The sequence below is a fragment of the Halictus rubicundus genome, unplaced genomic scaffold (assembly GCF_050948215.1).
Source record: "Halictus rubicundus isolate RS-2024b unplaced genomic scaffold, iyHalRubi1_principal scaffold0158, whole genome shotgun sequence".
In the NCBI taxonomy this organism is placed as follows: Eukaryota; Metazoa; Arthropoda; class Insecta; order Hymenoptera; family Halictidae; genus Halictus; species Halictus rubicundus.
The window spans coordinates 220,237-237,269 of NW_027488699.1; the positions used below are offsets into that span (position 1 = coordinate 220,237).

The 17,033-nt window shown below is 43.0% G+C and overlaps 1 protein-coding gene across 1 annotated transcript in view; it reads left to right on the forward strand.

Annotated features, from left to right (window-relative positions):
* The first annotated feature begins 2,544 nt into the window (after window positions 1–2,544).
* The window catches only part of LOC143363862 (uncharacterized), a 136,358-nt gene continuing 121,869 nt past the window's right edge, over window positions 2,545–17,033 (forward strand). Inside the window, exons 1-4 of the mRNA XM_076804390.1 lie at window positions 2,545–3,196; window positions 3,403–4,896; window positions 5,563–6,044; window positions 6,189–6,438. Coding sequence (XP_076660505.1) covers window positions 2,545–3,196; window positions 3,403–4,896; window positions 5,563–6,044; window positions 6,189–6,438 — 2,878 coding nt within the window. The remainder of the gene's footprint in view (window positions 3,197–3,402; window positions 4,897–5,562; window positions 6,045–6,188; window positions 6,439–17,033) is intronic.

Genomic DNA, 17,033 nt, shown 5'->3' on the forward strand with positions numbered 1-17,033 from the left:
GGATAGAAAATTAGATAGGATTGAGAATAGGATAGGATAGAGGATTGGATAGGATAGAGGATACGATATTATAGAGGATAGGATAGCATAGAGGATTGGATAGGGGATTGGATAGGATAGAGGATTGGATAGGATAGAGGATATTATAGGATAGAGGATAGGATAGGATAGAGGATAGGATAGGATAGGATAGAGGATAGGATAGGATAGAGGATAGGATCGGATAAAGGATAGGATAGGATAGAGGATAGGATAGGATAGAGGATAGGATAGGATAGAGGGTAGGATAGGATAGAGGATAGGATAGGATAGAGGATAGGATAGGAATGGGGATAGGATATTATTGAGGATAGGATAGGATAGAGGATAGGATAGAGGATAGGATAGAGGATAGGATAGGATAGAAGATTGGATATTATAGAGGATAATATAGGATGGAGATAGGATAGGATAGAGGATAAGATAGGGGATTGGATAGGGTAGAGGATAGGATAGGATAGAGGATAGAATAGGATAAATAATAGGATAGGGTAGATGCTATTATAGGATAAAGGATACGATATTATAGAGGATAGGGTAGGATAGAGGATAGGTTCGGATAGAGGATAGGATAGGTCATTGGATAGGATAGAGGATAGGATAGGATAGAGGATATTATAGGATAGAGGATAGGATAGGATAGAGGATAGGATAGGATAGAAAATTAGATAGGATTGAGAATAGGATAGGATAGAGGATAGTATAGGATAGAGGATAGGATAGGATAATGGATATTATAGGATAGAGGATAGGATAGGATAGAGGATAGGATAGGACTGAGGATACGATAGAATAGAGGATAGGATAGGATTGGGGATAGGATAGGATTGAGGATAGGATAGGATAGAGGATAGGATAGGATAGAAGATTGGATATTATAGAGGATAATATAGGATGGAGATAGGATAGGATAGAGGATAAGATAGGGGATTGGATAGGGTAGAGGATAGGATAGGATAGAGGATAGGATAGGATAGATAATAGGATAGGGTAGATGATATTATAGGGTAAAGGATACGATATTATAGAGGATAGGGTAGGATAGAGGATAGGTTCGGATAGAGGATAGGATAGGTCATTGGATAGGATAGAGGATAGGATAGGATAGAGGATATTATAGGATAGAGGATAGGATAGGATAGAGGATAGGATAGGATAGGGGATAGGATAGGATTGAGGATAGGATAGGATAGAGGATAGGACAGAGGATAGGATAGGATAGAAGATAGGATAGGGCAGAGGATAGGATAAGATAGAGGATAGGATAGAATAGAGGACACGATAGGATAGAGGATAGGATAGGATAGAAAATTAGATAGGATTGAGAATAGGATAGGATAGAGGATTGGATAGGATAGAGGATACGATATTATAGAGGATAGGATAGCATAGAGGATTGGATAGGGGATTGGATAGGATAGAGGATTGGATAGGATAGAGGATATTATAGGATAGAGGATAGGATAGGATAGAGGATAGGATAGGATAGGATAGAGGATAGGATAGGATAGAGGATAGGATCGGATAAAGGATAGGATAGGATAGAGGATAGGATAGGATAGAGGATAGGATAGGATAGAGGGTAGGATAGGATAGAGGATAGAATCGGATAGAGGATAGAATCGGATAGAGGATAGAATCGGATAGAGGATAGAATCGGATAGAGGATAGAATCGGATAGAGGATAGGATAGGGGATTGGATAGGATAGAACAGACGATAGAGAATAGGATAGACCAGACGATAGAGGATAGTATATGATAGAGCAGACGATAGAGGATATGATAGGATAGAGGATTTAAAAGGATAGCGGGTAGGATAGGATGGAGTATAGGATAGGGGATTGGATAGGATAGAGGATAGGATAGGATAGCGCATAGGATCGGATAGAGCATGTGGCGACCATGGTGCGTGGGAATGTGGAATTTTCGGACGCGGAAATTCCATCCTTCTCAAGTGCGTACCATGGGAGGTCGGGTTGAGGGCTTGGTCATTTAAGTGACGATTGCCAGAACCTCGGCTCGACCGTTACAGTACCCTTAAGAGTGAAGTCCCCGGATGCAATGTGTGGGGGAGGAAACTTTCTCCATGCCCTTGTGGGGGTGGAGAACCTCTCCCAATTTTAACGGTTTTTCGGGGACATTATTTAACGCGCCTCAGAAACGAGAAGGTCAGAAAGCTTTGGACTCTCGCGGAGAACGATAGCTCCAGAGAGTTTTTAGTCTGAGTCACCCGCGACGGTTTTGTTATACGCGACGTAGAGTTTCCGTATATTTTGGTCTTCGCATTTTTCTCATGGACTCCAGTTTTCTCGTTGTGTTTTATAGTTCTTTATTATTTGTTAATTGTTAAACAGTTCTCGTGAATAAACTATATTTTTTGTTACCCGTGAAACCATCGCGTCACATATCATTTCATTTACCCCACGTCACCTAAAACTGGTGACCCCGACGTGATCGTTGGTAAAATAGGCGACGGGGTATAAGTGTTTGTGTACGTTCTCACAATGGCTGAAAAAAGCAACCATACGGACGCTAGTGGAGCCAACATCGCCACGACCACCTTGAAGGTACCACCATTTTGGCCACAGAAACCAGCGTTATGGTTCAGACATGTGGAATCTCAATTCGCCGTCGGTAAAATCATAAGTGACCAGGAGAAATACGATCTGGTTGTCGCTCGACTCGACACCCACAGCATCGAGGAGGTGGAAGAAATTATCCTCAACCCGCCCCCGGTGGATCGGTACGAAACTTTAAAGGCGGTATTGGTGAGGCGTCTCACGGATTCGGACACCACGCGGATCCGCAAACTCCTAGAAACGGAGGAAATTGGCGACCGTACGCCAACGCAATTTTTGCGTCACTTGCGACGGCTCGCCGGACCCGTGGTGAACGAAGAATTCCTGAACGAGATTTGGCGGAACCGTCTCCCGATAAAGACGCAGCAGATCCTGGCCGCCACGTCAATCAAGGAAGGGATCAAGCTGGCAGAGATCGCCGATCGGATCCACGACATCCCCGGGAACAGAACGGGGATAGCGGAAATAGGCCGCAGCCAGGCAAGCGGTTCGTCGGAGACCGATTCTCTTCGCGAGGAGATCCGGCAAATAAGGCTGCAACTAAACGCAGTTTTACGCGAGTCCCGCGGACACCGGCGTAAATCACGGCCTAGTTCGCGAGCGTCATCCCGCAGTTCACACCGCGAGAGCGATGATGGTTTGTGCTGGTACCATCGTGTGTGGGGCGAAAAGGCCACGAAATGTAAAGGCCAGTGCATGTGGAAGACGGGAAACGAGGCAAACCGTCGATCGTAAACGCGGCAGTTCTCGACGGTCCCTATCCTGGCCGCATTTTCGTAACAGACAATAGATCCAAAGCGAAGTTTCTGGTGGACACGGGTGCGGATGTGTGCGTGTTCCCGCGATCGCGTATCGACGGCCGGTTGCCGAAGGACGATACCGAACTTTTCGCGGCAAACGGTACGCGAATCGCCACGTATGGCACAACGACCGTGCATTTAGATCTATCGTTACGACGCAGTTTTGTGTGGCGTTTTATTGTGGCCGATGTGGACGGACCAATAATCGGGATGGACCTGCTAGCGCATTACAACTTACTCGTGGATGCGCGCAACAAGCGTTTAGTCGACGCGACGACGAAGTTGTACGCGAGTGGTTGTGCGGCGAGTAAAGGCCTCCCGACGGTAAAAACAATAATTAGCGACACGGTGTACCATCGACTCTTAGCGGAGTTCCCGGACTTGACTCGACCGACGGTATTTCGTCGGGAGGCGGTCAAGCACAGTGTGGTACATCACATCGAGACGACACCTGGACCACCTGTATTCTGCAAGCCACGGCGGCTCGCTCCGGATCGGCTGAAGGTGGCCAAGGCGGAGATCGACCTGATGCTACAGCAGGGAATAATTCGTCCCTCCAAGAGCGCATGGGCCTCACCGCTACACCTTGTGCCTAAGAAGGACGGCAAAACCCGACCATGCGGGGACTACCGTTCGCTCAACGCTCGCACTGTTCCAGACAGGTACACGCCACCTCATATCGAGGATTTCGCACAATCCTTGTACGGGAAACGGGTATTTTCAAAAATGGATCTGGTTCGCGCGTATAACCAGATTCCCGTCGCGCCCGCGGACATTGAAAAGACGGCGATAGCGACACCGTTTGGTTTATACGAATTTTTGTTTACGCCGTTTGGTTTGAGAAACGCTGCGCAGACGTGCCAGCGTTTTGTCGATCAAGTTACCCGGGGGTTAGATTTCGTGTACGCGTATATAGACGATTTCTTTATCGCGTCCGAAAACGAATCGGAACACCGGGAACACTTACGTATTTTATTCGAACGTTTAAACCAACACGGGGTCGTTATCAATCCGGCGAAATGCGTTTTCGGCGTAAGCGAAATCGAGTTCCTTGGGTACAGCGTGACCAGGGATGGGGTAAAACCTTTACCTGAGCGGGTCGAAGCAATCGGGGAATTTCCCAGACCCGACACTATTAAAGTTCTACGCAGGTTTCTCGGGATGGTAAATTTTTACCGCCGCTTTATTTCTGGCGCGGCTAGTCTTATGAAACCACTGCACGAATTATTAAAAGGGTCGAAGAAGGGAAATTCACCCGTGCCATGGACAAAAGAGGCAGAAACGGCTTTTGTGAAAGTCAAGGCCAGTTTAGCGAACGCTACGATGCTTGCACATCCAGCACCCAACGCACCGATAAGCGTTGTGGTTGATGCGTCCGATTATGCTATCGGAGCAGCTTTGCAACAGCTCATAGGCGAGAACTGGCAACCGTTGGCATTTTTCACAAAAGCCCTTTCTGCCGCGCAGTGCAAATACAGTGCGTACGATCGCGAGCTACTGGCAATTTATATGGCCATAAAACGTTTTCGGCACCAGGTAGAAGGTCGGCATTTTATAGTTTTTACCGACCATAAACCCTTAACTTTTGCTTTCAAGCAAAAGCTGGATAAATGTTCGCCTCGTCAGTTTCGTCACTTGGACTATATTAGCCAATTTACGACTGACATTAGGCATGTTAAGGGGTCGGATAACATTGTGGCCGATGCATTATCGCGTGTCGAAGTAATAGCCGTAGCTCCCGATCATACCACACTGGCACAAGCACAAGAAAACGACCCAGAACTAAAAGGGATCTTGGAATCGAACTCTTCTGCTCTTTGTTTAAAGAAGACGTTTTTCCCCGGTTTCAATGTTAGTTTGTACTGTGACTCGACTGACGAAACTGTGAGACCCTTTGTTCCGATGCCATTACGACGAGCAGTTTTTAATTCGTTGCACGGACTCTCTCATCCTGGGGTTCGGGCAACACAGAAATTAATAACAGAACGTTTTGTATGGCCTTCAATAAATAAAGATTGCCGAGACTGGGCACGGCATTGCATTTCATGCCAGCGATCAAAAGTCACTCGACATGTCGCAGCCCCCGTCGGCAACTTTGACAATCCTTCCGGCAGATTCGAACATATCCATATTGATATTGTAGGACCAATACCGATGTCTCAGGGATTTAGATATTGTCTTACGTGTATCGATCGGTTCTCGCGCTGGCCGGAAGCCATACCTATCGCGGAGATCGACGCGGAAACAGTCGCGAGAGCACTCATAAACACGTGGATTAGTCGTTTTGGCGTTCCTTTGAGAATAACCACTGATCAAGGACGCCAGTTCGAATCACGGTTATTTTATGAGCTATCGCGTATGATCGGTGCATCTCATCTCCGTACGACCTCCTATCATCCTCAAGCTAATGGGATGGTCGAGAGATTGCACCGACAAATGAAATCAGCGATTAAATGCCACGAGACGGATAATTGGGTTGATATATTACCAATTGTCCTACTCGGTATTCGCACAGCCCATAAAGAGGACTTAAAAACGTCTTCCGCGGAAATGGTTTACGGTTCGGGCATCCGTCTTCCGGGAGAATTCTTTGTCACGGGTCGGGAAGATTCACAATCGGATTTTGTGAGTCGGCTTCGGCAACGTTTCCGGAAGTTAAAGCCATCGCCAGCCACGCGCCACGGTACACGTAAGACGTTTGTTTTTAAAGAACTGTCTACGTCCCCTTATATATTTTTGCGGCACGACGCGGTTAAAAGTCCGTTACAGCCGCCGTACGATGGGCCATTTCGTGTCGTTAAACGCGGAGACAAAACGTTCGTCATCGACATCAAGGGCAAGGAAGTCAGGGTCTCAATAGACAGGTTGAAACCGGCTTTCATTTTGAACGATGACATTGGCGAAAACCCTCCGCAAACTATCGTTTGCACATGGACAGACGATACAACAGTAACGCACAGTACGACCGACACGACCGCAACACACCGTACTGAGGACAGACCTGTTTTACGACGGTCAGGTAGAAGAGTTCGATTCCCTGATCGTTTTCAGGCTGGCCTACGTTAGACGGTGTTTGAGCAACACGTGTATATATTTGTACGAGTGCGTATATGTATTACTTTTCTTTATTATTTTTTTTCGGCAATAAATGGATATGTATAGTCGTAAGACTGTGTATATAGTAGTACTAGGTAGTATTAATTTTTTCAAGATCTTGTATATAGTAATTTTAGGTCCTAGATGTATTTTTGTTTTTATCCTTACCGGGGTAAATTATACAGTTAGCATTAGTGTTTTATACGTATCCAATTTTTTTCTTTTTACGCGTATAGTCGTATTAATTTTTCTTTCTTGCCGTATATATATATTTTTTTTCTTCTTTCGTAGATTTAAGGCGCGTACCTTAAGTAAATGAGCCGGATTTGCACTTGCGACTACGCGCAAGCTAGTGTATAGCAAAACGCTCTTACTTTGTAAATATTACCAGTCAGCTAGATAGTTTTTTTTTCTCTTTCGTTCTAACTGGCGTTTTCACTGGTAAGGGGGTACTGTGGCGACCATGGTGCGTGGGAACGTGGAATTTTCGGACGCGGAAATTCCATCCTTCTCAAGTGCGTACCATGGGAGGTCGGGTTGAGGGCTTGGTCATTTAAGTGACGATTGCCAGAACCTCGGCTCGACCGTTACAGTACCCTTAAGAGTGAAGTCCCCGGATGCAATGTGTGGGGGTGGAGAACCTCTCCCAATTTTAACGGTTTTTCGGGGACATTATTTAACGCGCCTCAGAAACGAGAAGGTCAGAAAGCTTTGGACTCTCGCGGAGAACGATAGCTCCAGAGAGTTTTTAGTCTGAGTCACCCGCGACGGTTTTGTTATACGCGACGTAGAGTTTCCGTATATTTTGGTCTTCGCATTTTTCTCATGGACTCCAGTTTTCTCGTTGTGTTTTATAGTTCTTTATTATTTGTTAATTGTTAAACAGTTCTCGTGAATAAACTATATTTTTTGTTACCCGTGAAACCATCGCGTCACATATCATTTCATTTACCCCACGTCACCTAAAAGCATATAATAGGATAGATTATAGGATAGGATAGAGGATAGGATAGAGGATTGGATAGGATAGAGAATAGGATACGATAGAGGATAGGATAGGATTGAGGATAGGATAGGATAGAGGATTGGATAGGATAGAGGATACGATATTATAGAGGATAGGATAGCATAGAGGATAGGTTCGGATAGAGGATAGGATAGGTCATTGGATAGGATAGAGGATAGGATAGGATAGAGGATATTATAGGATAGAGGATAGGATAGGATAGAGGATAGGGTAGGATTGAGGATAGGATAGGATAGAGGTTAGGATAGGGGATTGGATAGGATAGAGGATAAGATAGGATAGAGGATAAGGTAGGGGATCCGATAGGATAGAGAATAGGATAGGACAGAGGATAGGATAGGGGATTGGATAGGGTAGAGGATAGGATAGGAGTGAGTATATGATAGGAAAGAGGATAGGATAGGGTAGGATAAGGAATAGGATAGGATAGATGATATCATAGGATATAGGATAGGATAGGATAGAGGACACGATGATATAGAGGATAGGATAGGATAAAGTATAGGATAGGATAGAGGATAGGATAGGAGAGAGGATATGATAAGTTAGAGGATATAATAGGATAGAGGATAGGATAGGGGATTGTATAGGATAGAGGATAGGATAGGGGATTGGATAGGATAGAGGATAGGATAGGATAGAGGATAGGATAAGTTAGAGGATAGGATAGGATAGAGGATAGGATAGGGGATTGGATAGGATAGAGGATAGGATAGGGGATTGGATAGGATAGAAGATAGGATACGATAGAGGATATTATAGGATAGAGGATAGGATAGGGGATTGGATAGGATAGATGATTGGATAGTATAGAGGATAGAGGATAGGATAGGATTGAGGATAGGATAGGATAGAGGATAGGGTAGGATTGAGGATAGGATAGGATAGAGGTTAGGATAGGGGATTGGATAGGATAGAGGATAGTATAGGATAGAGGATAGGATAGGATAGAGGATAGGATAGGGTAGAAGATAGGATAGGATAGGATAGAGGATAGGATAGGTTAGAGGTTAGGATCGGATAGAGGATAGGTTGGGGATTGGATAGGATAGAGGATAGGATAGGGTAGAGGATAGGATAGGGTAGAGGATAGGATAGGATAGAGGATAGGATAGGATAGAGGTTAGGATAGGGTAGAGTATAGGATACAGAATAGGATAGGATAGAGGATAGGATAGGATAGAGGATAGGATCGGATAGGGGATAGGATAGGGGATTGGATAGGATAGAGGATAGGATAGGATAGCGGACAGGATAGGGTAGAGGATAGGATAGAGAATAGGATAGGATAGAGGATAGGATAGGATAGAGGATAGGATCGGATAGAGGATAGGATACGTTAGAGGAAAGTATAGGATAGAGGATAGGATAGGATAGAGAATAGTATAGGATAGAGGACAGGATAGGATAGAGGATACGATATTATAGAGGATAGGATAGGATAGAGGATAGGATCGGATAGAGGATAGGATAGGGGATTGGATAGGATAGAGGATAGTATAGGATAGAGGATAGGATAGGATAGAGGATAGGATAGGGTAGAAGATAGGATAGGATAGGATAGAGGATAGGATAGGTTAGAGGTTAGGATCGGATAGAGGATAGGTTGGGGATTGGATAGGATAGAGGATAGGATAGGGTAGAGGATAGGATAGGATAGAGGATAGGATAGGATAGAGGTTACGATAGGGTAGAGTATAGGATACAGAATAGGATAGGATAGAGGATAGGATAGGATAGAGGATAGGATCGGATAGAGGATAGGATAGGATAGAGGATAGGATCGGATAGAGGATAGGATACGATAGAGGATAGGATAGAGGATAGGATAGAGGATTGGATAGGATAGAGGATATGATAGGATAGAAGATAGGAGAGGATAGAGGATAGGAGAGGATTGAGGATAGGAGAGGATATTGGATATGATCGGATAGAGGATAGGATACGATAGAGGATAGTATAGGATAGAGGATAGGATAGGATAGAGAATAGTATAGGATAGATGATATTATAGGATAGAGGATAGGATAGGGAAGAGTATAGGATACAGAATAGGATAGGATAGAGGATAGGGGATAGGGGATAGGGGATTGGATAGGATAGAGGATAGGATAGGATAGAGGATAGGATAGGGTAGAGGATAGGATAGAGAATAGGATAGGATAGGATAGAGGATAGGATCGGATAGAGGATAGGATAGGATAGAGGATAGTATAGGATAGAGGGTAGGATAGGATAGAGAATAGTATAGGATAGAGGATAGGATAGGATAGAGGATAGGATAGGGTTGAGGATAGGACAGGATTGAGGATAGGATAGGATAGTGGATAGGATAGGTGATTGGATAAGATAGAGGATAGGATAGGATAGGATAGATGATAGTATAGGATAGAGGATTGGATAGGATAGAGGATAGGATTGGATAGAGGATACGATAGGGGATTGGGTAGTATAGAGGATAGGATAGGATACGATAGCGGATAGTATAGGATAGAGGATAGGATAGGATAGAGAATAGTATAGGATATTGGATAGGATCTGATAGAGGATAGGATACGATAGAGGATAGTATAGGATAGAGGATAGGATAGGATAGAGAATAGTATAGGATAGATGATATTATGGGATAGAGGATAGGATAGGGTAGAGTATAGGATACAGAATAGGATAGGATAGAGGATAGGATAGGATAGAGGATAGGATCGGATAGAGGATAGGATAGGGTAGAGGATAGGATAGGATAGAGGATATAATAGGAGATTGGATAGGATAGAGGATAGTATAGGATAGAGGATAGGATAGGATAGAGGATAGGATAGGGTAGAGGTTAGGATCGGATAGAGGATAGGTTGGGGATTGGATAGGATAGAGGATAGGATAGGGTAGAGGATAGGATAGGGTAGAGGATAGGATAGGATAGAGGATAGGATAGGATAGAGGTTAGGATAGGGTAGAGTATAGGATACAGAATAGGATAGGATAGAGGATAGGATAGGATAGAGGATAGGATCGGATAGAGGATAGGATAGGGGATTGGATAGGATAGAGGATAGTATAGGATAGAGGATAGGATAGGATAGAGGATAGGATAGGGTAGAGGACAGGTTGGGGATTGGATAGGATAGAGGATAGGATAGGGTAGAGGATAGGATAGGATAGAGGATAGGATAGGATAGAGGGTAGGATAGGATAGAGAATAGTATAGGATAGAGGATAGGATAGGATAGAGGATAGGATAGGGTTAAGGATAGGACAGGATTGAGGATAGGATAGGATAGTGGATAGGATAGGTGATTGGATAAGATAGAGGATAGGATAGGATAGGATAGATGATAGTATAGGATAGAGGATTGGATAGGATAGAGGATAGGATTGGATAGAGGATACGATAGGGGATTGGGTAGTATAGAGGATAGGATAGGATACGATAGCGGATAGTATAGGATAGAGGATAGGATAGGATAGAGAATAGTATAGGATATTGGATAGGATCTGATAGAGGATAGGATACGATAGAGCATAGTATAGGATAGAGGATAGGATAGGATAGAGAATAGTATAGGATAGATGATATTATGGGATAGAGGATAGGATAGGGTAGAGTATAGGATACAGAATAGGATAGGATAGAGGATAGGATAGGATAGAGGATAGGATCGGATAGAGGATAGGATAGGGTAGAGGATAGGATAGGATAGAGGATATAATAGGAGATTGGATAGGATAGAGGATAGTATAGGATAGAGGATAGGATAGGATAGAGGATAGGATAGGGTAGAGGTTAGGATCGGATAGAGGATAGGTTGGGGATTGGATAGGATAGAGGATAGGATAGGGTAGAGGATAGGATAGGGTAGAGGATAGGATAGGATAGAGGATAGGATAGGATAGAGGTTAGGATAGGGTAGAGTATAGGATACAGAATAGGATAGGATAGAGGATAGGATAGGATAGAGGATAGGATCGGATAGAGGATAGGATAGGGGATTGGATAGGATAGAGGATAGTATAGGATAGAGGATAGGATAGGATAGAGGATAGGATAGGGTAGAGGACAGGTTGGGGATTGGATAGGATAGAGGATAGGATAGGGTAGAGGATAGGATAGGATAGAGGATAGGATAGGATAGAGGTTAGGATAGGGTAGAGGATAGGATACGATAGAGGATAGCGTAGAGGATAGGATAGAGGATTGGATAGGATAGAGGATATGATAGGATAGAAGATAGGATAGGATAGAGGATAGGAGAGGATTGAGGATAGGAGAGGATATTGGATAGGATCGGATAGAGGATAGGATACGATAGAGGTTAGGATAGGGAATTGGATAGGATAGAGGATAAGATAGGATAGAGGATAAGGTAGGGGATCCGATAGGATAGAGAATAGGATAGGACAGACTATAGGATAGGGGATTGGATAGGGTAGAGGATGGGAAAGGTGATTGGATACGATAGAGGATAGGATAGGATAGAGGATAGGATAGGGTAGAGGATAGGATAGGATAGAGGATAGGATAGGATAGAGGATAGGATAGAGAATAGGATAGGATAGAGGATAAGATAGGATAGAGGATAGGATAGGGTAGAGGATGGGATAGGTGATTGGATAGGATAGAGGATAGGATAGGATAGAGGATAGGATAGGGTAGAGGATAGGATAGGATAGAGGATAGGATAGGATAGAGGATAGGATAGAGAATAGGATAGGATAGAGGATAGAGGATAGGATAGGGTAGAGGATGGGATAGGTGATTGGATAGGCTAGAGGATAGTATAGGATGGAGGATAGGATAGGGTAGAGGATAGGATAGAGAATAGTATAGAATAGATGATATTATAGGATGGAGGATAGGATATGATAGCGGATAGGATAGAGGATAGGATAGAGGATAGGATAGAGGATAGGATAGAAGATTGGATAGGATAGAGGATAGGATAGGATAGCGGATAGGATAGAATGGAGTATAGGATAGGATGGAGGATACGATAGGGTTCAGGATAGGATAGGATAGAACAGACAATAGAGGAGTGGATAGAGAATAGGATAGATGATAGTATAGGATAGAGGATTGGATAGGATAGAGGATAGGATAGGATAGAGGATAGGATAGGGTAGAGGATAGGATAGAGAATAGGATATGATAGAGGATAGGATAGGATAGAGGATAGGATCGGATAGAGGATATTATAGGATAGAGGATAGGATAGGATAAAGGATAGGATCGGATAGAGGATAGGATAGGGGATTGGATAGGATAGAGGATAGGATAGGATAGAGGACAGGATAGGGTAGAGTATAGGATACAGAATAGGATAGGATAGAGGATATAATAGGATAGAGGATAGGATAGGGGACTGGATAGGATAGAGGATAGGATAGGATGGAGGATAGGATAGGATAGAGGATAGGATAGAGAATAGGATAGGATAGAGGATAGGATAGGGGATTGAATAGGATAGAGGATAGGAGACGATAGAGGATAGGATAGGATAGTGGATAGGGTAGGATAGAGCAGACGATAGAGGATAGGATAGAATTGAGGATAGGATAGGATGGTGGATAGGATGGGATAGAGCAGACTATAGAGGATAGGATATGCTAGAGGATAGGATAGGATAGAGGATAGTATAGGATAGATGATATTATAGGATAGAGGATAGGATAGGATAGAGGATAGGATCGGATAAAGGGTAGGATAGGGGATTAGATAGGATAGAGGATAGGATAGAGAATAGGATAGGATAGAGGATAGGATAGAATAGATGTTAGGATACAGAATAGGATAGGATAGAGGATAGGATAGGATAGAGGATAGGATAGGGGATTGAATAGGATAGAGGATAGGAGACGATAGAGGATAGGATAGGATAGTGGATAGGGTAGGATAGAGCAGACGATAGAGGATAGGATAGTGAATAGGATAGTATCCACAATAAGATAGGCAATAGAGGATAGGCTAGAGAATAGAATACGTTAGATGATAGTATAGGATAGAGGATAGGATAGAGGATACCATATTATAGAGGATAGGATAGGATAGAGGATTGGATTGGGGATTGGATAGGATAGAGGATGGGACACGATAGAGGATAGTATAGGATAGAGGATAGGATAGGATAGAGAATAGTATAATATAGATGATATTATAGGATAGAGGATAGGATAGGATAGAGGATAGCATCGGATAAAGGATAGGATAGGGGATTGGATAGGATAGAGGATAGGATAGGATAGAGGATAGGAAAGGATAGAGGATAGGATAGAGGATAGGATAGGATAGAGGATAGGATAGAGGATAGGATAGAGGATAGGATAGAGGATAGGATAGAGGATTGGATAGGATAGAGGATATTACAGGATAGATGATAGGATAGGATACAGGATAGGATAGGATAGAGGATAGGAGAGGATTGAGGATAGGATAGGGTAGAGGGTAGGATAGAGAATAGGATAGGATAGAGGATATAATAGGATAGAGGATAGGATCGAATAGAGGATAGGATACGATAGAGGATAGCAGTGAGAATTGGATAGGGGATTGGATAGGATAGAGGATAGGATAGGATAGAGGATAGGATAGAGGATAGGATAGGATTGAGGATAGGATATGATAGTGGATAAGATAGGATAGCGGATAGGATAGGATAGAGGATAGGATAGGATAGAGGATAGGATAGGATAGAGGATAGGATAGGATAGAGGATAGGATAGGATAGAGGATAGGAAAGGATAGAGGATAGGATAGGATAGAGGATAGGATAGGATAGAGGATAGGATAGGATAGAGGATAGGATAGGATAGAGGATATTATAGGATAGAGGATAGGATGGGGGATTGGATAGGGTACAGGATGGGATACGATAGGGGATAGGGTAGGATTGAGGATAGGATAGGATAGAGGATAGAATAGAGGATAGGATAGACGATAGGATATGGGATTGGATAGGATAGAGGATCGGTTAGGATAGAGAATAGGATATGATAGAGGATAGGATAGGGGATTGGATAGGAGAGAGGATAGGATAGGACAGAGTATAGGATAGGATAGAGGATAGGATAGGGGATTGGATAGGATAGAGGATAGGATAGGATAGAGGATAGCATAAGTGAGAAGATAGAATAGGATATAGAATAGGATAGGATAGATGATATTATATGAAAGAGGATAGGATATGATAGAGGTTACGATATTATAGAGGATGGGATAGGATAAAGTATAGGATAGGATAGAGGATAGGATAGGAGAGAGGATAGGATAAGTTAGAGGATAGGATAGGATAGAGGATAGGATAGGGGATTGGATAGGATAGAGGATAGGATTGGGGATCGGATAGGATAGAGGATAGGATAGGATAGAGGATAGGATAGGATAGAGGATAGGATCGGATAGAGGATAGGATAGGATAGAGGATAGTATAGGATAGAGGATAGGATAGGATAGAGAATAGTATAGGATAGATGATATTATAGGATAGAGGATAGGATAGGATAGAGGATAGGATCGGATAGAGGATAGGGTAGGTGATTGGATAGGATAAAGGATAGGAGACGATAGAGGATGGTATAGGATAGAGGATAAGATAGGATAGAGGATAGTATATTATAGATGATATTATAGGATAGAGGTTAGGATAGGATAGAGGATAGGAACGGATAGAGGATAGGATAGGGGATTGGATAGGATAGAGGATAGGATAGGATAGGCGATAGGATAGGGTAGAGGATAGGATAGAGAATAGTATAGGATAGTGGATAGGATGGGATAGAGGATAGGATAGGGTAGAGAATCGGATAGGATAGAGGATAGGATAGGATAGATGATATTATAGGATAGAGGATAGGATAGGATAGAGGATAGGATAGAGTAGAGTATAGGATACAGAATAGGATAGGATAGAGGATAGGATAGGATAGAGTATAGGATACAGAATAGAGGATAGGATACGATAGAGGATAGTATAGGATAGAGGATAAGATAGTATAGAGAAAAGTATAGGATATATGATATTATAGGATAGAGGATAGGATAGGATAGAGGATAGGATCATATAGAGGATAGGATAGGATAGAGGATAGGATCGGATAGAGGATAGGATACGATAGAGGATAGTATAGGATAGAGGATAGGATAGGATAGAGAATAGTATAGGATAGATGATATTATAGGATAGAGGATAGGATAGGGAAGAGTATAGGATACAGAATAGGATAGGATAGAGGATAGGGGATAGGGGATAGGGGATTGGATAGGATAGAGGATAGGATAGGATAGAGGATAGGATAGGGTAGAGGATAGGATAGAGAATAGGATAGGATAGGATAGAGGATAGGATCGGATAGAGGATAGGATAGGATAGAGGATAGTATAGGATAGAGGGTAGGATAGGATAGAGAATAGTATAGGATAGAGGATAGGATAGGATAGAGGATAGGATAGGGTTGAGGATAGGACAGGATTGAGGATAGGATAGGATAGTGGATAGGATAGGTGATTGGATAAGATAGAGGATAGGATAGGATAGGATAGATGATAGTATAGGATAGAGGATTGGATAGGATAGAGGATAGGATTGGATAGAGGATACGATAGGGGATTGGGTAGTATAGAGGATAGGATAGGATACGATAGCGGATAGTATAGGATAGAGGATAGGATAGGATAGAGAATAGTATAGGATATTGGATAGGATCTGATAGAGGATAGGATACGATAGAGGATAGTATAGGATAGAGGATAGGATAGGATAGAGAATAGTATAGGATAGATGATATTATGGGATAGAGGATAGGATAGGGTAGAGTATAGGATACAGAATAGGATAGGATAGAGGATAGGATAGGATAGAGGATAGGATCGGATAGAGGATAGGATAGGGTAGAGGATAGGATAGGATAGAGGATATAATAGGAGATTGGATAGGATAGAGGATAGTATAGGATAGAGGATAGGATAGGATAGAGGATAGGATAGGGTAGAGGTTAGGATCGGATAGAGGATAGGTTGGGGATTGGATAGGATAGAGGATAGGATAGGGTAGAGGATAGGATAGGGTAGAGGATAGGATAGGATAGAGGATAGGATAGGATAGAGGTTAGGATAGGGTAGAGTATAGGATACAGAATAGGATAGGATAGAGGATAGGATAGGATAGAGGATAGGATCGGATAGAGGATAGGATAGGGGATTGGATAGGATAGAGGATAGTATAGGATAGAGGATAGGATAGGATAGAGGATAGGATAGGGTAGAGGACAGGTTGGGGATTGGATAGGATAGAGGATAGGATAGGGTAGAGGATAGGATAGGATAGAGGATAGGATAGGATAGAGGGTAGGATAGGATAGAGAATAGTATAGGATAGAGGATAGGATAGGATAGAGGATAGGATAGGGTTGAGGATAGGACAGGATTGAGGATAGGATAGGATAGTGGATAGGATAGGTGATTGGATAAGATAGAGGATAGGATAGGATAGGATAGATGATAG